Source organism: Bos indicus x Bos taurus, chromosome 15 (assembly GCF_003369695.1).
Source record: "Bos indicus x Bos taurus breed Angus x Brahman F1 hybrid chromosome 15, Bos_hybrid_MaternalHap_v2.0, whole genome shotgun sequence".
Taxonomy (NCBI): domain Eukaryota; kingdom Metazoa; phylum Chordata; class Mammalia; order Artiodactyla; family Bovidae; genus Bos; species Bos indicus x Bos taurus.
The window spans coordinates 56,723,824-56,747,728 of NC_040090.1; the positions used below are offsets into that span (position 1 = coordinate 56,723,824).

The 23,905-nt window shown below is 42.2% G+C and overlaps 1 protein-coding gene across 4 annotated transcripts in view; it reads left to right on the forward strand.

Moving 5' to 3' along the window:
- Positions 1-23,905, forward strand: part of SIK3 (SIK family kinase 3) — a 266,041-nt gene that overhangs the window by 201,693 nt on the left and 40,443 nt on the right. For all 4 annotated transcript variants that reach the window (XM_027563646.1, XM_027563649.1, XM_027563650.1 and 1 more), the window contains exons 5-6: positions 12,336-12,460; positions 13,089-13,212. In XM_027563646.1, the coding sequence (XP_027419447.1) occupies positions 12,336-12,460; positions 13,089-13,212 (249 nt within the window). The remainder of the gene's footprint in view (positions 1-12,335; positions 12,461-13,088; positions 13,213-23,905) is intronic.

Sequence of the window (23,905 nt, forward strand, 5' to 3'; positions counted from 1 at the left end):
CCCCATCACTTCATGGCAACTAGATGAGGAAACAGTGGAAACAGTGACAGAATGTATTTTTTTGGGCTCCAAAATCACTGCAGATGGTGACTGCAGCCATGAAATAAAAAGATGCTTGCTCCTTGGAAGAAAAGTTATGACCAACCTAGACAGCATATTAAAAAGCAGAGACATTACTTTGCTAACAAAGTTCCATCTAGTCAAAGCTGTGGTTTTTCCTGTAGTCATGTGTGGACGTGAGAGTTGGACTATAAAGAAAGCTGAGTGCTGAAGAATTGATGCTTTTGAACTGTGGTTTTGGAGAAGACTCTTGAGAGTCCCTTGGACTGAAAGGCGATCCAACCAGTCCATTGTAAAGAAAATCAGTCCTGAATATTCATTAGAAGGACTTATTCTGAAGCGGAAACTCCAGTATTTTGGCCACCTGATGCGAAGAGCTGACTCATTGGAAAAGACCCTAATGCTGGGAAAGATAGAAGGCACAAGGAGAAGGAGACAACAGAGGATGAGATGGTTGGATGGCATCACCGAGTCAATGGACATGAGTTTGAGTAAACTCCAGGAGTTGGTGATGGACAAGGAGGCCTGGTGTGCTGCAGTCTGTGGGGTCGCAAAGAGTCAGACACAACTGAGCGACTGAACTGACTGATTTACAACTCTAGTTGTTTCGACTAGTTTCAGGTATGCAGCAAAGTGAATCAGCTATACGTATCCACATACGCACTCCTCTTAAAATTTTTTTCCCGATATTTTGCCATTACAGGACCCTGAGTCAAGTTCCTTGTGCTGTATACAGTTGGTCCCTATTAGCTATTTACTTTATATTTAGTAGTGCTGGATATTATTACACTTTATAATATTTCCCAAGCCACTGAGTGCGTAATGGTTATCTCATTGTGGATTTAGATTTTAATTTCGTCTTAATAGTGAGATTGAACTCCTTTTATGTCTTTTGGCTTTTTTTAAGTGTCTGCTAAAAAAAAGTCTTCTGCCCATGTTTCTACTGGGTTGTCTGTCTTACTGATTTATAGGAGTTTTTGTTTCAATAATAAGAACATGAGTCTTTTGTTTTATGTGTTACAAATAGCTTCTTTTGTTTCGAGATTTCTCATTTCATTCTCTTTAAAATACCTTTTAATGAATACACCTTTTAGTATAATTTTAATGTAACCGAATTTACTATCTTTTCCTTTATGACGTGTGCCTTTTGTTTCTTGTTTAAGAAATCCTTCCATCTCCTGAAGCTATAATTTCCTTTATTACTTTATTTAAAAAAAACTTTGTAGTTTTACCATTTGTATTAAGTTGATCTACCTAGAATTGATTTTAGAATATGATATGAGGAAAGTGTCCTATTTAATTTTTTCCCATAGGAAAAATCAGATGTACCTATGGCATTTATTGAGAAATTAATCCTTTCCCCAGTTTTATACAGTGCCTATGTCTTTTCAATGCACTGTTTTTCAAGCAACTTGTTGAGAAACAATATGTTTCAAGGCTTGTATGCCTTTGGGAATTATGTTAAGTATAGCAAAGGATTGGCAGTCAAGAATAAAACGAAAAGCAGTAGTATATAATAACTGAGGAATTTAGAAGTAGTATAAAAATAATTCTGGGATGTACATTTACCTCAGTATAAACATATGCATGATGCTAAAAGCACAGTGTGGGCTTTGAGGGTGTCCAGGCTGGCATTATAGGCTGAACCTTGTTCTTAGTAAGTCTTTTTTTTTTAACCTTTGAATTTGAACATGATACTTAATGACCCTCACTTTCCCAGAAGTGAAATAAAAATAATGCTCATCTAATCCCCAGTGGCTCAATGGTAAAGAATCTGCCTGCAGGAGACATAGGAGAGGAGGGTTCAATCCCTGGGTCAGAAAGATCCCCTGCAGGAGGAGATGACAGCCATCTCCAGTATTCTCACCTGGAAAATCCCAAGGACAGAGGAGCCTGGTGGGCTGCGGTCCATAGGGTTGCGAAGCGTCAGGCTCGACTAAGCAACTGAGCACACACAGACACACATACTCTGTAACAGCACTTGATGGAGAGTCGCTTGAGAAATATGTTTACTTTATTCCATAGAATTCCAGGAGCTGCACAAATGGGAAAACTGCAGCACTGGGAGAGACAGATCCAGGGCAGCCCAGGATGCCTGACTCGCCAGAGTCCTCGCTGCTCCACTGCATGGCCCAGATTGCTCATTTCTCAGCACCCTGAATGAATTTACTCTGAGTACAAAATTATTAATTGGTTGTCATCCAACTTAGTAAGAAATGCGTTGTCTTATTCATAGTGTGACATTCTAGATGATTCAGAATGAATCTGGGTTATGTTCATAGTTCATTCCTATGACTTAGCATTTCTTTTAAGACAAATTAACTAACAAAACTTCTGAGGGGAAGTTATACGATTTCTAGTCTCAAGTATTTATATGTGGTCACAGTTTTCCCTCAGATAGAAGTACCTGTACAGTACTTGGATGACATCGTATGGTTGCTGCAGACTACCTTTTCCTTCTTTGACATGCTTTTCTCCTCTCAGCTTCTTTGTTATAATGATAAGATATCTCTCTCTTGCTTTTGTTCCATCCTCTTTCTGATCCTGTACCTATAGCATAGGAAGTACTTTTGGGTGTCCTAAGCCATAACTCCCAGCCATTCCTTTTTCATTATTCTTTCAAAAAACTTTTATCCATTCATTACTACACCTTGATTTGTTAGAACATCTCCACTTGAATTTCTTCTCACCTTCTTAAACCAAACTTTGCACCTTTTTAAATAAAAACATATCTTTTTCTTCCCAAATTAAATACTCTGTGCCTTCCCCTCCTTTTTATCCTATGTATTATCTCAAGTACTGTCCTAGCTTTTGTCAAAATAATTTCTGAGTTGTCTCATTTTCACTGTTTTTACTTTCTCACAGGCCTTCTACTTCTCCTCATACATTTTTTATAATTTTTTTTAGTTTTTAGGCTACGCCACGTGGCATGTGAAATCTTAGTTCCTTGATCAGGAATCACCCACATCCCCTGCATTGGAAGCATGGAGTCTTAATCACTGGACCACCAGAGAAGTCCTGCCTCATACTTAATCTAGTCTTGCTTTCAGGTTAACTTTACTACATCTGCCTGTGCCAGAAGTCCCAGTGACTCCTCACTGCCCATCACTTCAGTTCGGTTGCTCAGTCATGTCCGGCCCTTTGCTACCCCATGGACTGAAGCACACCAGGCTTCCCTCCTATCACCAACTCCCGGAGCTGGCTCAAACTCATGTCCATCGAGTTGGCGATGCCATCCAACCATTTCATGGCCATAAGAGTTCTCACACATTTTCAGGAAGAGTTGTTTTATTTGTTTACATTCAGATGTCTAAATTATTTCCAGGAGATCCAGTAGGTCTGAGGTGAAGTTGTGGATCACTCTAAATACATTGATAATCCTGATGTGCTGACAGGGTTGAAAATCAATGGTTGGAAGAGGACATAGGAAACGGAATGAGTACTGCTTATGATTTGACATAAATAATTATTCAGATACCAGTACTTTATTTGGGTGGTGGGTTCACAGGTGCTCATTGCATAACTAAGTAGAAGAAAACATAGGGGTGAATCTGTGTGACCTTAGGTTAGGTAGTAATTTCTTAGCTATGACACTGAAAGTATAAGTACAAAAGAAAATCTGGGTAAATTGGACATTAAAATTTAAAAACCTCTGTGCATCAAAGGACACTGTCAAGAAAGTGAAAAGATAATCCACAGAATGGGAGAAAATATTTGCAAATCATATCTATGGAGTTGTATCCAGAGAATATAAATAATTTTTACAACTTAATAATAAAAAGATAATCCAGGGAACCTGGTGGTCCAGTGGTTAAGGCTCCATGCTTCCATAGCAGAGGACAAGGTTCAATCCCTGGTCAGGGAACTAAGATCCTACATGTTGCCTGCTGCTCAGGAAAAAAAAAAGATAATGCAATCTAAAAATGGGCAAAAGATTTGAATAGGTATTTGTCCAAAGAAGATACACAAATGGCCAATTAGCACATGAAATGATGCCCAGCATCATTAGCCATCAGGGAAAATGCAAATTAAAATCGTGGTAAGGTACCCCACCCCCCAGAAGAGCTGTAATTTAAAAAATATAAAAAGATAGTAATAAGTGTCAGGGAGGATGTGGAGAAATTAGAACTCTTGTACGATGTTGGTGGGAATGTAAAGTGTTACAGCCATGCAGTTTCTGAAAAGGTTAAATATGGAGTTACCATATGACCCCGCAGTTCCACTCCTAGGTATATATGTAAGAGAAATGAAAACATACATCCACAAAAAAAGTCACATGAATGTTCATAGCGACATTATTTATGGTACCCCCTACCAAAAGAATCAGTCTAAATATCCATCAAGTGATGAATGGATACATAATGTGGTATGTTCGTACCATAGAATATCACTCATAATTAAAAAAAAAAAAGAGTGAACTACTGATAGATGCTACAATGTGGATGAACCTTGAAAGCATTATGCTAATTGAAAGTCAGTCAGTCAGTCAGGTCAGTCGCTCAGTCGTGTCCGACTCTTTGCGACCCCATGAATTGCAGCACGCCAGGCCTCCCTGTCCATCACCAACTCCTGGAGTTCACCCAAACTCGTGTGCATCTAGTCGGTGATGCCATCCAGCCATCTCATCCTCTGTCATCCCCTTCTCCTCCTGCCTCCAATCCCTCCCAACATCAGGGTCTTCTCCAATGAATCAGCTCTTTGCATGAGGTGGCCAAAGTATTGGAGTTTCAGCCTCAGCATCAGTCCTTCCAATGAACACCCAGGGCTGATCTCCTTTAGGATGGACTGGTTGGATCTCCTCGCAGTCCAAGGGGCTCGCAAGTCTTCCCCAGCACCATAGTTCAAAAGCATCAATTCTTCGGCGCTCAGCTTTCTTCACAGTCCAACTCACATCCATACATGACTACTGGAAAAACCATAGCCTTAACTAGACAGACCTTTGTTGGCAAAGTAGTATCTCTGCTTTTCAATATGCTATCTAGGTTGGTCATAACTTTGCTTCCAGGGAGTAAGCATCTTTTAATTTCATGGCTGCAATCACCATCTGCAGTAATTTTGGAGCCCAAAATAATAAAGTCTGACACTTCCACTGTTTCCCCATCTATTTGCCATGAAGTGATGGGACCAGATGCCATGATCTTAGTTTTCTGAATGTTGAGCTTTAAGCCAACTTTTTCACTCTCCTCTTTCACTTTCATCAAGAGGCTTTTTAGTTCCTCTTCACTTTCTGCCATAAGGGTGGTGTCATCTGCATATCTGAAAGTAGCCAGTCACAAAAGACCACATATTGTATTTGTTGTTCAGTCGCTCAGTCGTGTCTGATTCTTTGTGACCGCCATGGACTGCAGCACACAAGGCTTTCCTGTCCTTCACCATCTTCCAGAGCTTGCTCAAACTCATGTCCATTGAGTCAGTGATCCCATCCAACCATCTTGTCCTCTGTCATCCCTTCTCCTCCTGCCTTCAGTCTTTCCCAGCATCAGGGTCTTTTCCAATGAGTCAGCTCTTCACATCACGTGGCCAAAGAATTGGAGCTTCAGCTTCACCATCAGTCCTTCCAATGAAAATTCACGGTTGATTTTCCTTCAGATTGACTGGTTGGATCTCCTTGCAGTCCAAGGGACTCAAGAGTCTTCTCTAGCACCGCGGAGAAGTCTGGCCTGTTGTTACTGTGTAATGTTGTTTCTTGCCGTATACCTCTGTGAACCTTACATCATACCTAGGGTACTTTCTTTATTGTTGCTTCAACTTAGCGTACTAGTTCCAAGTGATTAGCCTTTTGCTCTGCTTTTCCCCAACCACCACTTAGAAAAATCTCTTTCCATAGTCCCCCTGTGCTTTTCTAGATCCAGTCCACTCAACTCAAGTTCTGCTTTCTTTTTTGAGTCCTTCAGTAGGAACATATCTTTTCTGCATTCGCTTCTTTCATAGGAACCAACACATTGCTCTACTGATACATGAGTGAAGGAAATGGAAGAACTTAGTTAGAGACCCTGATGATGACATTAAGAATAAAAAGCTTTAGGAAACACTGAAAGACATTATGATTAAGAGCAGCTTTCAGTTCAGTACAGTTCAGTTGCTTAGTTGTGTCCGACTCTTTGTGACCCCATGAACTGCAGCACACCAGGCCTCCCTGTCCATCACCAACTCGTGGAGTTTACTCAAACTCATGTCCATTGAGTCAGTGATGCACTTCAACCATCTCATGCTCTGTTGTCCCCTTCTTCTGCCCTCAATCTTTCCCAGCATCAGGGTCTTTTCAGATGAGTCAGCTCTTTGCATGAGGTGGCCAAAGTATTAGAGTTTAAGCTTCAATATCAGTCCTTCCAATGAACAGCCAGGACTGATTTCCTTTAGGATTGATTGATTGGATCTCCTTGCAGTCCAAGGGACTCTCAAGAATCTTCTCCAATACCACAGTTCAAAAGCATCAGTTCTTCTGCGCTCAGCTTTCTTTATAGTCCAACTCTCACATCCATACATGACCACTGGAAAAATCATAGCCTTGACTAGACAGACCTTTGTTGACAAAGTAGTGTCTCTGCTTTTTAATATGCTGTCTAGCTGGTCATAACTTTCTTTCCAAGAAGTAAGCGTCTTTTAATTTCATGGCTGCAATCACCATCTGCAGTGATTTTGGAGCCCCCAAAAATAAAGTCAGCCACTGTTTCCACTGTTTCCTCATCATTTGCCATAAAGTGATGGGACTGGATGCCATGATCTTAGTTTTCTGAATGTTGAGCTTTAAGCCAACTTTTTCACTCTCCTCTTTCACTTTCATCAAGAGGCTCTTTAGTTCTTCTTCGCTTTCTGCCATAAGGGTGGTGTCATCTGCATATCTGAGGTTATTGATATTTCTCCCATCAATCTTGATTCCAGCTTGCTACTGAACCAAAATAAGATGAACATGCCCATTCCATTGAAGGGAAATTTGGTTTTCTAGGATCAAGGTAACTGATCAAACTTAAATTCTAAAAGCTTTTCTTTCCTTTCTTCTTTGACGTTTCTGATCCAAGCCAGCAAGAATTCTCCATCATTCTTTTTTAACCATTGCTTTAAATTTTTCATGAGAATTTCTGCTTCCAGGTTGGGTCATTTTGCAGTTTTTTTCATTTGCCTGCATGTGTAGATAACTCAAAACCAACACAAATCTTAATGATTCTGTTCCATGTCTTGTCTGTTCCCCGCCTATCCCAGTATACCTCCACATCCCACTAGTAGTCCCTTCAGCCTTCCCTAAACTACCAATAAAACCCCAAATAGACTGGTTTGAATTTTAAGTGCTTTCATTTTTCCCTGCCAGTCTTCTTAACTATGGGTTGCAAACCCCTCTCCCTCAAGGAAGGTAAGCTACTGAAAGAATAGAGGAGGAATTCTTTTCTTCTCAGTTATTCAGTCCCTGCAGTGTTGATTAGAAGGAATTAAACTTTCACAGTGAGCTCCAAATTTCATATATGTTACTAATTGGAGATTTCTCTTAGTAAGTTAAGTGTTCAGAAAATAAGTTATGGTTTTGCTGAATGGACAGTGAGCTGGCCAGAATTTTTAACTTACCGGCTGCATAGCTGTATTGAAGATTAATGTGTAACACTTGTGATGAGGCACTAGTGAAGACACGACACCAGTATGCTTTCAGTAAAACTGAATTTATAGTAATAATATGTGTATCGAAGTGGGAGGGTGGGTCAGATTCTGTTAGGTTTGTTACGTTAAAGAATGATTTGGGACTTCCCTGCTGGTCCAGTGGATAAGAATCTGCCTGCCAATGTAGGGGACATGAGTTCTATCCCTGGTCTGGGAAGATTGCACAGGCCATGGAGCAGCGAAACCCGTGTACCCACAACTACCAAGCCCACAGTCTAGAACCCTCAAGCCACAACAACTGAGTCTGTGTGCTGCAACTGCTGAAACCAACAGCTGTTGAGCCCATGACCCACAGCTACTGAAACCGGTGTGCCTAGAGCCTGTGCACAGCAACCAGAGAAAGCCCATGAGCAGTGACGAAGACCCAGCACAACAAAAAATAATAAAAAGAAGAAAAAGATGAATTGGCCTTTGCCAGGATCATTCATTGGAGGAAGCTAGTGTTCATGGCAGGGAAAGTGTCATAGCAAGCACAGTGAAGCAGATTTTGCTTAAAAGTGCAAAACCCTTAGGGTTAGGAGTAAGAGTAATATATGGAGTGATTAGAGGAGACCCCATGACACATTTACAAGACTAAAGGGTTTTTGTTTGCTCTTTAATAGGAAAGAGAGGCAAGCTGGTGGAGGGATGGTGGTTTTTGAATCGCTGTCAGTCTTTGGGTCTAGCTGTTGAAGCAGCTGTGTGGCTGTAACTTGCTGTGGAAGCAGGTGCTTCCCCCATATGGCCTCTTTAGATGTCAGACCCTGATCAGTCATTCATTCTTGCACACTCATTTTTCATATAAACACCTAATAGCAATCTAAGCCTGTAGCTATTGCTGAAGATGGTTTCCTTTGATATTGTTTCCTTTGTAAAGGTTTCCTGTTTGGTAGATTAAAAACAAAAAGAAAACAAGCTCTTGCTCTGTAACTTCTCCTCCTCAGCAGAGTAAAAGAGTAGAAAGGTGATTAATTGTAGATAGAGCATTCATAGTTCAAAATGACAAATTTCCCTTATATACTTTAAGCTGCTTATTGGGAAGTTTTAAAATCAAGTGGTATTAATTCATTGCTTGCCCTGTGGCATTCTCCATTCAAAACATGAGCAGAATACTCCATGACTTTCTCTTCTGGACTTTGCTATCCAGTCACACCAACATCAGAGCCCATCAATTATTACAGTCTCCATCAACATGTCTTCCTCACTGTGCAGCGAAAGGCTAGTCGGGGGAAAGGATCAGTGAAGGTCTTTGCCAACCAATTAAAGATACATCAAGAGTCCTCTTTCTAAATAATCCCCAAAGTACCAGCTCTGTTGAATCACCTTTGTTGGGATTTTTAGCAACCTATCCCCAGTCTCTTAAGAAAAACAGGTTAAAGACTTCAACTGATAAAATGATTGGGCTTCAAATGTCAAAGATTAGTTGGTAGGGCTTTAATTGCAGTTGCATTCAACTCAACATTTGTTAAGCACCTATTGTGTTTAAGTTAAACTGTGTGTTAGGTAATATGAGAGTCAGAGATGAAAAAAAGTATTTTTAAGGAATTAGTTAGAGAGGGGGTAATTTTGGGGGGCTCCAAAATCACTGTAGATGGTGACTGCAGCCATGAAATTAAAAGACGCTTACTCCTTGGAAGGAAAGTTATGACCAACCTAGATAGCATATTCAAAAGCAAAGACATTACTTTGCCAACAAAGGTTCATCTAGTCAAGGCTATGGTTTTTCCTGTCATCATGTATGGATGTGAGAGTTGGACTGTGAAGAAGGCTGAGTGCCAAAAAATTGATGCTTTTGAACTGTGGTGTTGGAGAAGACTCTTGAGAGTCCCTTGGACTGCAAGGAGATCCCACCAGTCCATTCTGAAGGAGATCAGCCCTGGGATTTCTTTGGAAGGAATGATGCTAAAGCTGAAACTCCAGTTTGGCCACCTCATGCGAAGAGTTGACTCATTGGAAAAGACTCTGATGCTGGGAGGGATTGGGGGCAAGAGGAGAAGGGGACGACAGAGGATGAGATGGCTGGATGGCATCACTGACTCGATGGATGTGAGTCTGGGTGAACTCCGGGAGTTGGTGATGGACAGGGAGGCCTGGCGTGCTGTGATTCACGGGGTCGCAAAGAGTCAGACACGACTGAGCGACTGAACTGAACTGAACTGAACTGAGACCTCTACTAGAGAAAGGTGTGTGTGTGTGCATGCTCAGCCTTGTCCGACTCTGTGACCCCACAGACTGTGGCCCACCAGGCTCCTCTGACAATGGGATTTCCCAAGCAAGAGTACTGCAATGGGTTGCCATTTCCTTCTCCAGGGGATCTTCCCAACCCAGGGATCGAACCCATGTCTCTTTCATCTCCTGCATTGACAGGCAGGTTCTTTACCACTAGTGCCACCTGGGAAGCCTAAAGAGATAGGATAGTATGTTATTTATATGTGGAATTAACAAAAATAAAGGAGGAATACAAAGTAATAAGGGAATGCAGAGAAGGTAGAGGACATTTCTTACAGGAGATTCAGGAAGACTTGACAGATGAGGCATTTATTTTGCATTAATGAATGAGAGTATTTGATTTCTCTTGTCGAAGTAGCTATAGTGATTCTAATGATGGCCCCACCTCTAAGCCCCTTGTGATCTTGGAGGGCTGACTAGCGGGTAGAGGCCATAGGAGCTGGCCAGCTGCCAGTCAGTCTAATAAGGCTCCAGTAGCCAGGAGGTGACAAGAGGACTGGCCTAGCGCTCCCATTGCAGTTGTATTGCAGTTTAGTTTAGTGGCCCTCTCTTGAGTCCCTGCTATGTATGAAAACACCGTCTGGAGAATAATATAAATAGAACAATGTCCCTAGTTTACTAACTAGTGGAGGATATAAACACACGATACAACTCAGTATAACATGAGGCTTGTGATTGGGCTGTAGAGGCACAAACAGAGGGCCAGGGGAGCACAGAGGAGGAAGCCACTGACGTGGTGTCAAGGCGGGAGTCAGTGAAGGCCTCGTACGGGAAGTAATATTTGACTGGGCACTGAAAATAAGTGCTATTTCTAAAGTGGCAAGGAAAGGAAAAGGCATGGCACAGAAAGGAAGCCGCGTAAGAGAAGCACAGAGATACAGGATGTGGATGGTCTGGCCATGCCAGAATGCCCAGGGCTGGGCTGGAGATGGAGGGTTGAGCTGGCTTGTCGTGAAGGACCCTAAATGCGAAGAGAGCTGGGCTCTTCTGTGAGCAGAAAGGAGCCAGCAGGTGTTTCTGAGTGAGGAGGAGCGAGGCGTGATTTGTGTCTTGCTCCCTGCTCTAAATGGGCAGCTTAGCGGCAAGCAGAGGGCAGTAAGCAAGAGTGCCAGTCGAGAAGATGAGAGAAGATGAGAGTATGAGCTGAGATGGGGGAATGGAAATGGAAAGAAGGAGGTAAGTTCAGGACACACAGGGTAGAAGCAGTACAAGGTTATCCCCGGTTTGAAATGGAAATGAGAGGTAGCGAGGCACGAAGAGCCAGTGCTCCTAGTACTGTGATGGTAACTCCATAAATGAACACGGGAACATCGTTGGAAGAGCAGTTTGATTTTGGAAAATGGCAAAGTTGAGATGTTTCTTCCCAGGCAAGTACTGGAAGGCCACATCAGCAACTTAAGAGTGGTACCAGGGTCAGAGCTATAAATTTGGAGAATCATTACCAAACAGGTGATTGATGATGGTGGAAGCTATGGGCCCAGAAGAGCTGGTCCTGAGGAACCATAGAGGAAGTAGTAACAGTCAAAATCAGCACATGCCTTACTAGAAAACACCTGGAGGAGGAGGAGGAAGAGCAAACAGCAAATGGAGGAAGAATTGTCATTGGGAGTAAAACCAGGAGCGGGCGAGGAGCTCCTGAGAGGTGCTGGGAATGTGGGAAAATGGCAGGCCTGGGAAAGGACGGAGCTTCAGCCTGCCTTACCTGGAGTCGTTGATAGAAATATTTATGTGCATAGAAGTATTTCTGAGTCAGTGAGACGCTGTCCTTTGTCTCATTTAAGTTCTTAGTCTTCCTCTCCACTCTCTACCCCTCCAGTCTCCTGTCTACTCTCTCTTCACACAGTGGGAGGGGGAGAAATAAAAAGAGGAAGTTGAAGTTAAAGTGTAAACATTCTTGGTTTGATGGCAAATAAATTGCATATTCTTTATCTTGAATAAGCCATCTTAATGGTAATAAAGTCACTTTGTCTAATTTTTAAGTTCAGTGTCTGTCGTGGTCATAAATATGTTTGTCACAAGAAGTAAAAATAATCTGAAAATCCTGGGTCCAGCTGAGTAGACTTAACATGTATTTCCTGATTCTGATGTGGTCTTGATATCAATCTTTATCCAATTTTGTTTTTGTTCTTAAAGGTACCACTCACCTCAGTCCAGATTTGTGAAGGAAATGGTACTGATTTTGGTACTGATGTAAACCAATCATGTTTACTTTTGGTTAACCAGATATCTTTTACTTTCCAGCCCATCTGTATCTCTGTTTCAGTGTTATTTTAAATTTAAGCAGCTGGTTATATAATTTCTAAAAGTTCTCTTTTCGTGTTTGATATTCACACTTAAGGATCCAGAATCTTTATTCTAGTGACTAGAAACTCGTCTTCACTGGTCAAGATCACATGAGTGGTGTCCATTTGTCTTTCTAGATTTTGGCTTCAGTAACCTCTTCACCCCTGGGCAGCTACTGAAGACCTGGTGTGGCAGCCCTCCCTATGCTGCTCCTGAACTCTTTGAAGGAAAGGAGTATGACGGACCCAAGGTGGACATCTGGGTATGTGACTGCTGCCTCTTCTCCCTGCAGCGTTAGTTACCCTAGTCTGACGGCAGCTGTCCTCATCCTGGATGAGACTGAGATCTTGATCGCCTGTTTGAATTTTCAATTCTTTGTACAAAGACTGCTCTCCAGCCCTTGTCATATGGACTGAGCCACAGGTTTCCATCTCCCACTTTGTATCTGCAAAGAAAAAAAAAAAAAATCCCAAGGGCAAGCTTGGACAGATGCCCTTGCTAAGAACAGAAATTCTTTCTGTTGTTGCCCCTTGCCTTCTCCCTAGGATGAGTACTGAGAGAAATTCTAGATATGTTCCCCAAAACTAATGTCTGGAAGCAAAGAAGAATGCTAACTATTCTAAAGATGATTGGCCTTGACAATGCCCCATATTATTTCTCATTAAAAAAAAGAAGAAAAGGAAATGTTTGTCCCATTATCTCGTGCATGACTCACCACTCTCTCCATCAGTTCAGTTCAGTCGCTCAGTTGTGTCTGATTCTTTGCGACCCCATGGACTACAGCGTGCCTGGCTTCCCGGTCCATCACCAATTCTTCATACACATACTATAATGACCTCTCTTGTTTCTCTGATGCGATTTTAATCAAACGTTCTCTGTTTGCAATGCAGAGCCTCGGAGTCGTCCTCTATGTGCTTGTGTGCGGGGCCCTGCCGTTTGATGGGAGCACACTGCAGAATCTGCGGGCCCGGGTGTTGAGTGGAAAGTTTCGCATCCCATTTTTTATGTCCACAGGTAAGGGAAATGCCAGCACACGGCTATGACTGGGTTCATGGAACAGTAGACATGCTAAGTTATCCCAGAATTGAGTGATGGGGTATAAATGACCCATTTAACAGTTTGCTGAATTGAACCTCTGGAGGCATGATTCTATAGGAACAGAGTGTCTAGGTTTTAGCTTCAGATAACCCTGCCCGAGTTTGGTTCTGGACTCTACACAGGGCTGCTAGTGTGGTGGGCAGATTACTAAGTCTCCTCATTAATAAAAGACTGACAGTTTGGTGAGGACCACTACTATGAGAACTAAATTAAATCATGTATGGAGAGTTAATAGGCCCAGCACATAGTAGCGGGGCAGTAGATGATAGTCCTGTTTCATCTCTGTTTTATCTCTCACCCTTTTTCAGGATAATATTTCTGTTGGGTTGGTCAAAAAGTTCTTTTGGGTGCTTCCATAACACTTAAATGGTAAAATTGTTTGGCCAACCCAGGATTTACTGGGGGCTCCATTGAGATGCGGAATAAATGGCAAGGGGAAAGCAGGCTTTGCATCTTAGTCTTGCTGATATTACATTTCCTGCTTCTGTGACATTTATCCCCCCAACTCAAATAAAAAAGTACTTTTTGAATGAGTGGGCAGTAGCTCTTAGAAAAAAGTATCACTGAAAACAGGCACCCCCCCAAAAAAAATAAAAACAAAAAGAAAGAAAACAGGCACCTAGAATCTACAGTCTTTCATCACCATCTGTATGCACACATAAGAAAGGGACATTCTGGGGCAGTGCTCTAAGCCGTCTGTTTAGTTTTGCCCCATCATGGTTTCAGTTAAAGGTACAACCTATAGCGTATATGTCAACTGGGTTGGGAGCAGAGTGTAAGCATATGGGAATTACGTTTTAGAAAGAAAACAAGAATTGCATTTGAAATCAACATCAGAAATTTTGTTTCTAAAATGCATTTTAGAAAAAACCCATGGGAAAAATAAAATAGAGTCAGGTGGTAGGTTAGGGATGGTGGTTGGGTGGTTATTTGTAAAGGTATGGCAGGGAACCCCTTCCCTGAAAAACAGACGTTTTGGTGAAGACTTGGAGAAGGTGAGGGGAGGGTGTGAGCTGTGCAGTCTGAGGAAGGGCTTTGCATGCAGAGGGGACAGCCAGAGGGCAAAGGCCTTGGGGAGAGAACACACACTTGTATCTAAGGAACAGGATGGAAACCTCTGTGCTAGACAGAAATGAGAGAGAGGACGGGAGAGGTGCAGTCAGAGTAAAGACCTTAGTTTTCACTCTTGAGTGAAATGAGAAAAGTCAGAGAATTTTAACAAAGGAATGGCATTAACTGACTTTTGGGTTTTCTTTAACTTTTATTATTTATTATGAAAAGTTTCAAGCATGCAAAAGTATTGAAAGAATTTTATGGTGACCTTTGTTCTTCAAAAACAAAATCACTCTGCCAACTCTCTTGGTTGAAAGGTTCAAGGGCTGAAGGAAGGAGACCATTAGTAGGAGATTTTGGTGGCTAGTTCCCAGACTGGAGTGTAGAGGTTGGGGTGGTAAGAAGCCTTCAGATTCAAGAGATAATACGTACTGCGTGGCACCGTTCCGAGCGTTTTGCAAACATTAACTCATTTAATTATTTTAACAACCCTATAAGATACATGAGACTATTAGCCCCCATTTTACAGGTGATAAAGCTGAAACCAGGAGACGTTTAGCTATTTTCCCAAGATAACACAGCTAGTAAGTGACTAAACTAGAATTTGAACCTAGGCAGTCTGGCTCCAGCAACATTTATGTGGGATTTGATCTGCGAGAAAGAGAGTAATTAAAGGTAACTCCTGGGTTCTTGGCTTGAGCAACTGGAAGGATGGATTTACTGCTAATAGAGGTGGGAATGGCTAGAGAAGACTGCCTCCATTTTGGAGAGAGGTTTTAGCTGTGTTCATTTGAGATGCCCATTAGACATCTAAGTTGAGTTATGGTATGGGCAGTTGAAATTAGTAGGACTTGGTTGGGAGTGGTGGGCTGTGGATACACATTTGGGAATGATCAGTGTATAGATAAGATTTAAAGCTCTGAGATAAGATCACATTTTAGGCCATGAATGTAGAGATGAGAAAAGGTCCAAGAATTAATCTCTGGGACACGCTAACATTCAGAGATCAGGAAGGTGAGCAGGGGTCAGCATAGGAATGGTTAGTAAGGTAAGCCAGAGCGTTTGTGTCCTGGAAAACAAGGGAAGACGATGTTTCCAAGAGGGGAATGAGAAATGGTGTGGAGTGCCCCTGACGGGTCAAATGATAGAACTTGTTGGAGGACAGAGAGGATGAAAAGTGCCCATCATACTAAGAAAGCATCAAGACAGGAAGACAAGGCAGGCAGCCTCGTGTTGATCAGAGGGTCAGTTTTTTATAGGGTAACTTACTCACAGCATGGGATCAGACAGACGGCGATCCAGAAGCATTTGCAGCGGTACTCTGCACTGTGAAGGGGACAGTTTTCTAGTTAACCTGAGTATCAGGGTATGTGCTTAGAAACAGGAAGTACATTCCTAAGTCCAGATTTATGAATGGGTGACTGGTCTCATGGGCACCAGGAATATGTCAGCCAAGCTCTTCATCACTATTGGGAGATATCAGAGCATAGAGGCCACCTGGACCTCATGGTCATGAAACAGCGTCCATTAACTACACAGTCCTTGACACAGAGAAGCAACACGGCACAGACATGGGGCACAGTCAGTGGAAGGACAGGAGGAATGGTTAGGGGCCCAAGATAGCATCAGTTATGCTAACAGCCACACAGAACTGAGTATCGTATTTAGAAATGGGGAGATCATTGATGATCTTGAAGTACAGACTCGGTGGTGGAGTAGGAGCAAAGCCCTAATTCATGTCAATACAACCAAAAAAGAATAGAAGGGAAATGGGGAGAAAGGAAATAGGCACAGCTCTTTCTGATTTACCCTACAAGGGAGCAGAGAAGGGCGTAATGGACTGCTCGACCGGCATCACCAGTGACCTTGTCCTAATCTGCTAGATGTCCTCAGTCTTCATCTTAATGGCCGCATTGCAGTGCTGGAGCTAAACACTAAAAATTCACCACTGCTTGCTTTCTTTCTTAAAAGTAAACTTTATTTTTGAGAACAGTTTGGGTTTATAGCAAAATTAAGCGGAAAGTACAGAGAGTGCCCGCGTTCGCCCTGCCCCATCCCCTCACACTCAGCTTCCTGCACAGTCATTTGCTCCTTGTTCAGTCGCTAAGCCGAGCCCAGCTCTTTGCAACTCCATGGACTGCAGCTCGCCAGGCTTCCCTGTCCTCCACTGTCTCCCAGAGTTTGCTCAAATTCATGTCCATTGAGTCAATGATGCAGTCTGAACATCTCATCTTCTGCCACCCTTTTCTCCCGTTGCCTTCAATCTTTCCTAGCATCAGGGTCTTTTCCAGTGAGTCAGCTCTTTGCATCAGGCAGCCAATGTTTTGGAGCTTCAGTTTTAACATCAGTCCTTCCGATGAATATTCAGGGTTGCTTTCCTTTAGGATGGACTAGTTTGATCTCCTTGCAGTCCAAGGGACTCTTAAGAATCTTCTCCAGAACCATAATTCGAAAGCATCAGTTCTTTGATGCTCAGCCTATTTTATGGTCTAGCTCTCACATCTGTACACGACTACTGGAAAAGCCATAGCTTTGACTATACTTTTGTTGGCAAGATGATGTCTTTGCTTTTTAATATGGTGTCTAGGTTGTCATAGCTTTCTTCCACTGTCAGTATCTGGCACCAAAGTAGAACGTTTGTTACAGTTGATCAGCCTGCAGTAACACTACACTGAATTATCACTGAAGTCCACTGTTTACTATGGTTCTGGTGTCATACAGAGAATCCTCTGCGCCTGTTCACCCCATCCCGCTCCCTTAACCCCTGGCCATCAGTGATCGTTTCGCTGTCTCCAGTTTTACCTCTTCCAGAATGTCATATAGTTGGAATCATGTAGTACGTGACCTTTTCAGATTGGCTTCTTTCACTTAGTAATGCATATAAAGTTCCTCTGTGTCTTTTCGTGGATTAATAGCTCATTTCTTTTTAATGTTCAATAATGTTCCATTGCCTGGACATACACAGTCTATTTATGATTCACCTACTGATCAGCATCTTGGTTGCTTCCACGTTTTGGCAGTTATGAACAAAACTGCTGTAAATGTCCATGTGCAGGATTTTGTGTGGATGTAAGTTTTCAGCTCACCTGAATAAATACCAGGGAGTGTGATTGCTGGATTATACGCTAAGGGTATGTTTAGTTTTGTAAGAAACCACCAAACTGTCTTTCAGAGTGCCTGTACCATTTTGCATCTCCACCAGCGATGAGTGAGAGCTCCTCTTGCCAAGTGTTGTCAGTGCTTTGGGTCTTTGCTGTCCTAACAGGTGTAAAGTGGTATCTTTGTTATTTTAATTTGTAATTCCTTAATGCTGTATGATGGTTAACATTTAATATGCATATTTACCATCTGTGTGTCTTGTTTGGCATATGTATAAATGTTTTCCCTATTTTTTAATTGAGTTGTTTATTTTCTTATCGTTGAGCCACTCCTTTTTTTATTATTAATTTTTATTGGAGCATGGTTGCTTTGCAGTGTTCTGTTACTTTCTACTGTACAGCAAAATGAATCAGCCACTCCTTGCTTTTTAAAATACCTTTTTTTCCATTGCTTCTCAGACACGACTTTCTCGTTTTCCTCCTGTCTCCCTGACTGCACCTTGTCTGCCAGATGTCTCTCTGCTCATCCTGTAAATCTTTTCTCTTCACACCATCTTTCTGAGCATATTATTCACTCCCATGGCTTTCGTCATTGCAATGATGTCCCCAGTTAACACTCAGTTAACTCTCTGGCCCAGACCTCTCCTCTGGAGTGAGGGGCTTATATATGCAATCAGTTGCTACCATCAGCTTCACTTGCATGTCTTCAGTTCACATCAGTGGAAACTGAATCTAACTTCCTCCTTAGATTTGCTCTATTCTGTGTTCCCTGTCTTAGTGAATGGTGTCACTGTCTGACCAAGACAGAAACTAGCCTTGACTCCTCACCACAGCTGCTCACTTACCAAACCCTGAACATCCAACCCTCCATTCCTATAGACACTTCTGTAGTGGCTCTTGCCTGGATTAAATAATAGCCAATTAAATGGATGCCTGACTCCAGCCTTATCCTTCTCTAATGCAGTCTCCACACAGCTGCACAAGTAGTATTTCTGAAATATATATGTCAAAACAAACAACGTACACACTTGCACACAAATCTGCTTATATCACTTTCCAGCTTACACTTTGCAGTAGTTTATCATTTCCTCTAGGCTAACTTTCACTCCGTAACATGGCTAGAGCATTGGCTTCATTTTTGACCGTGACCATAGTAAAAAATACATATTATACTGTGACCTAGAAAATACATATATACATACAACTGAACAAAGTTTTCTTTTTTTAAAAAAGAAAAAGCAGAATTTGTCTTTACTATAGGCAGTGCACTCTAACATATTTTATTCTATCACATGAAAAATGCTGATTATTACTTACTAGGTTGATCACATGAGTGCTGTTTGAAAAACAATGGCATGGAAATGCCTCTGTGACCTGGCTCCTGCCTGTCTCTTCAGCCCCAGACCCCATTCTATATCTGGTAGCCCTAAGTTCCTTCCAGTTCCCCGAACAAGTTATGTTTTCGGGAGCAATTCCTTGCTTCTGGGATGCTTCTTCTCCCCCAACCCCATGCCACCCACTCCTGTATTCCAGAGCAAGAAGTTAGATGTGATAGAAATAAGAATCTAGATAATCTAGTCTACGATTCTTTCTTGTCTCATGGGCCTCCCCAAACATTTCATTATAATAATTTCTTTCTTTCTGTGTCTTCCACACCAGACTGGGAGCTTAGAGAAAGTAAAGACAAAACATGTTTTTTTTCACAGTTGTGTCTAGCCTAGCAGAGTATCTGGCATGTGGTAGGATTTAGTAAACAGTAAGTAAATAGAATTCTGCTTAAAACCCTCCAGTGGCTTTCATTTACACTTGGAAAACCATTCCAAAAGTCATTATTATTATGGCCGACATGAGGCACACTGCGGTGGGCCCCAGTCTTTAATCTCATTTCCTGCTCTTCTTTGCTCTAGGCCCCGAGCTCCAGTCACAGAGGCGTCTTTGCTGTTTCTCACAGTTGCCAAGCGCGCGCATTCTTGTTTCCTCAGATACTCGCATGGCTTCCTCACCTCACTTGAGGTTTCTGCTTAAACGTCCCCTTAGAGAAGCCTCTCCTGACGCCCTCCTCATTCCCTTGCCATTACTCTGCCTCGTGCTTGTTCATGGCATTCACCACTACCTGACATTGTTCACTGTGTCCCCGTCCCTCATCCCACTGCCTGTTGACTGCAATAAGGTTTTGTTTTTGTTCACTGCTGTATCCCCTGGGCTTAGGACAGTGCATGGGTCCTGGTAGGCACTCAGTAAATGTCTGTTAAATAAATGAATACAGGCATGAATGCATGGGGTTCTTACTACCAAATAAATCAAATAATATCAGTAACCATAACTTACATTGCTTTAGGGCTTTCAGGTTTACAAAGTGTTTCCTATACTTGATCTAATTTGAGCTAGGTAATTGTCCTCTGGAGTTGGTCTTCGCACATAGTGGTTATCATTTTGCCAATGAAGTTTGAGAAGCTGGCGTTTAAAGAAGTTTAGTTGACTGGCCTGAAGAGACACAGGTGATAAATGACTAAGTCATTTCTCAAACTCAGTGTTTGTTCTGCTGCACCACACTGTTAGAAAGAAAGGGCGAGATAAACAAACCGCTTCCTCTGCTTTTCCAATGTCCACAGCGTTTCCTGTGAGCAGCTTGGATCCCTTCTCCCCTCCACCCCCACAGCGTGGCAGAAGATTTTCACTCAAGTCTTACCAGAGGTGGCTTCAGACAGCGGATGCTGGTGAATAGCTAACCATAGCGTCAGCCACGTAGTCTGTTAGTGCTTAGAAATAAACTGCACAACATCTTCACTACTTAGAAAGAACTAATATTTATAGCATGGTATAAGTTAGCAGGAAAGTTTAAAGACTCAGAGAATACCAACATAATTATCCTAAACGTGATCAGTCTTGAATCCTGGACAAGTAATTCCCTAAATAGGAATAACATTTTTTGGTAAAATTGAGTATGGAGAGGAACAAGAACGCCATCTGGGAAATGAGCGGACCATCGCCGTGCTGCCAGCGCATTCCCTCTGCCCTCGTGGACAGGCGTGTGCTTGGCCTTGCCCGCCACCAGAGGCCCAAACCCCGGGCCCTCAGAGACCTCTGGCGGGATAAGCCATGGAGAAAAGGAGCTCGTCAGGTGCTTTTGTCTTTGCTCAGCTTAGACGTCCTTCAGGTACCAAAAAGGTTCAAGTTCATGTAAAGGAAACCTAGAGTCCGTCCCTGAGTCCTTCTTCTCCTTACATCTCTAGTTTCTGGACGTAATTGTACTTCATTAGACCCAAAGTGAATTCTTTATCTGGAGGCTGGAGCCAGCCACTTTGCAGCCTGTCGGGTCTGCTGTTACTGTGCTACGGAAGATTATGTAGTTGGGGGAGTCCTAAAGAACAGGGCCCTTTTTTTCCCCTCAGGCTGTTTGTCATAGACCTGAACTGAGTTTATCCATTTTTCTGCCAAAAGGGTCTAGAAACTGCAGCTGAACCAGTGTCATTTTTTTAAATGGGCACTTGGGTGGCAGAGTAGGGAAGGCCCCATCGTCTAGCTTCTTCTAGCCAAATTGAATTCCAGAATATGTACAGCTGTGTGGGAGGCCATACTATACAAATGGATATAGTTAGTTCAAGAATTCTAAGCATCTCTTTATTGTCAGTAATGTGTGGAATGAAGTTCCCTTGCAGTTAGTGGATATTTCTGGGCCTGGTCTTGTTTGTTTGATACAAACTTCCCTTCATGGACATCTCGAGATATACTGAAGACATGCTTTCAATTTGGAATGACAGGGGTATAAATTTACAAGGATTTATTTGGGGCAGATCGGTTTCATACCACCCGGTTCAGTAACTGTGTATCTGTCTTCCTGTCCTCGCCCCTAGAATGCAGACTCCTTTGTATCAGGACTGTGTTTCACAGGTACAGCAGCATCCTCCATAAAGTTTAAAGGTGACTGGCATGGTGTAAACATTCAGTAAGTTTTTCTTTAATGAAAAATCGAATCATCACCACTTACCTGTAGAATCTTCTGTCAGACTCTTGTATTTTATTATTGTTGATAAAGTGATAGGTAATTCACTGATGATCTGAATTATTAACTGGCTTTATGTACTTTTGTTATATAGGTTATTATATAAATGACCAGGTCAAGTGACTTCTAGTTCAAAAAGGATTTGATCTGCAATCGAGTTGGCTTTCAGTGTCTTAAGTAAAATATGTTTGATCTAGACTGGTGTTTTTGGGTTAAACTTCTCAGAGCGTTCCAGAGACCAGTTAGGTATTGATGAAACCCTGAGCCTAAATTATAGAAGTTAAAACTTGCTGTTTGTTTTGAGTTTCTGCAGAAGGTGAGACCTGACCTGGCCACGTGTGTTTGCAAATTCTTTGTCTGATTTCCGCTCCCGCTGAGGGAAGCCAGCAATGTAAATATTTTGAGCATCAAGCTCAATCACTACCAGTATATTTTTAAAAACAGTGAGAGGCCTACTTATTAAAGCCTAGTTTGTCTTATTCACCAGTTATACCACCTATTAGCAAATATAGTAAGATCAGTCATTTATTTAGCTGAAGGAAAATTAATTTACAGTGGAATAAACTGTACTGACGGCAAGTATGTAGAGATCTCTTGTGGACAATATTTTTACGTCCGTATTGATTAAACGTCATTTGTGACTTAATTAATTGTAATACTGCATAAGCATTTTATCACTCAGAACGCAAGACCCAGGCTTACATAATGCTTCTGAAGGAGGCTACCGTGCAGCTACTGCCAAAAAGCTTCCACTTAGATGCAAACAGCTTGGCCCTGATGGGCTTACTCATCAAGAACCACACAACATCTTGCTTGGCTAAAAGCACTTTGTTTAGAGGGATTGGGACAGGAGATTAAAGTAACTCACCCATCAGTCTCCATATACTCAAGGACTCAGAGTCCTCAGAGCGGTTCTTCCATACCTTTTTAAGGAACACTCTGCTACTCAGGGGGGGCTTCCCCAGTGGCTCAGAGGTAAAGAATCTGCTTGCAAGGCAAGAGGTGAAGGAGACATGGTTCGATCCCTGGGTCTGGAAGATTCCCTGGAGGAGGAAATGACAGCCCACTCCAGTATTCTTGCCTGTGATTGCACCTAAGACAATAGAAAACCAGGAGGTAAATATGGGTGCTGCCCTGTTGTTATTATTATCCTTTCAGCAACACTGTCTCCTCGCTTCAGCGTCCCGATACAGGAAAACAGAGTCGGGGAAGATGTCCTAGATGGACAGTAGCTAACAGCCAGCCACTGAGCACTTTCCCAGTACTAGACACGGTTGCGTTAGCCTGTCAATGTCTCATGTTTAAAACAGCCCTATGAGGCAGGCTCCGATTGTCACCCGACAGACAAGGCATCGAGGCGTGGTAAGGTTAAGTAACACCCCCGGAACCACCCAGTCAGGCAGCGACAGAGCTCTTGGAGCCCTTGCAAGCTGGCTTCAGAAGCCACCCAGATGCTTTGATTGTATTTTAATCGTCAATGAGTACATTTCTGACGAGTGATTCCAGGTATCAAGAGAGTTCTGGGATGGATATCTTTGCCCATCTGAATTACTTACAGAGGAAAAAAAAGTGTTAGTATCAAGTACTGTGTATTGGATTCTGTATAAGTGAGCCGGAGTTTTCTTCCACTATAATGGTTCTATTAGGACTTAAAATATATTTGAATAGTAAGATAGTATAAATGACAAGGTTTTATTTTAAAGATGTGACCTGCACATTGGACAGCCTCTAGTGTAAACAGTGGAACATGCTGGGGTCTTTTCAAGGTCAGGGCTACAGGTAAATGTAAGCCTCCCCCAGCCCTTAAGCCAGAGACTCCTAATTTCTAAATCTTAATTCTGGCAGCGTCTCAGCCACCTAGAAGAACAGTTGAAAATAAGGAAATGTCAAGAAATAGATGTTATTTTTCTAACAAATGGAGATCTTTGGGTCAAACACTTCTTTTCTCCTCAGTCTGTCTCAGGTTGATAAACTTGTTAAACTCAAAGAGAGAGCCTCACCGCCTATTTACTGATTCCCAACAGAAGCTTTCCCCATCTGCACCCACCAGTATTTGCTACATTGTGCCAAGTCATCTCCCTTTGACTCTGTTCAGCCACAGAAAGGGTATCATAGAATATAGATGTAAGGAAGTTTCCTTCTATTCCAGAACATTCCAGTAATTTGCAGAAACCAGTGTTTTGGGGTAGAATTTGTATTTAAATGACTCTCTACTTCCTTGTCTAATCTCTTACTGGTGGGCTATCCTTGTAGGAATTTTACTGAATGCTCTGGTACCGGGACTCACACTTCTCTTTCCCCAAAAGAACTAAAAACGTTTGGTTTCAAAACAGGACATTTTTTTCCTCAGTGTCATTTCTCTTAGAGGAGTTGATCTCAGTGCTTGTTTATTATGAGTAAACTGTTTTCCAACAGCCAACGTTATCGTGAAGTAAGTTCCATTAGAGTTAATTCC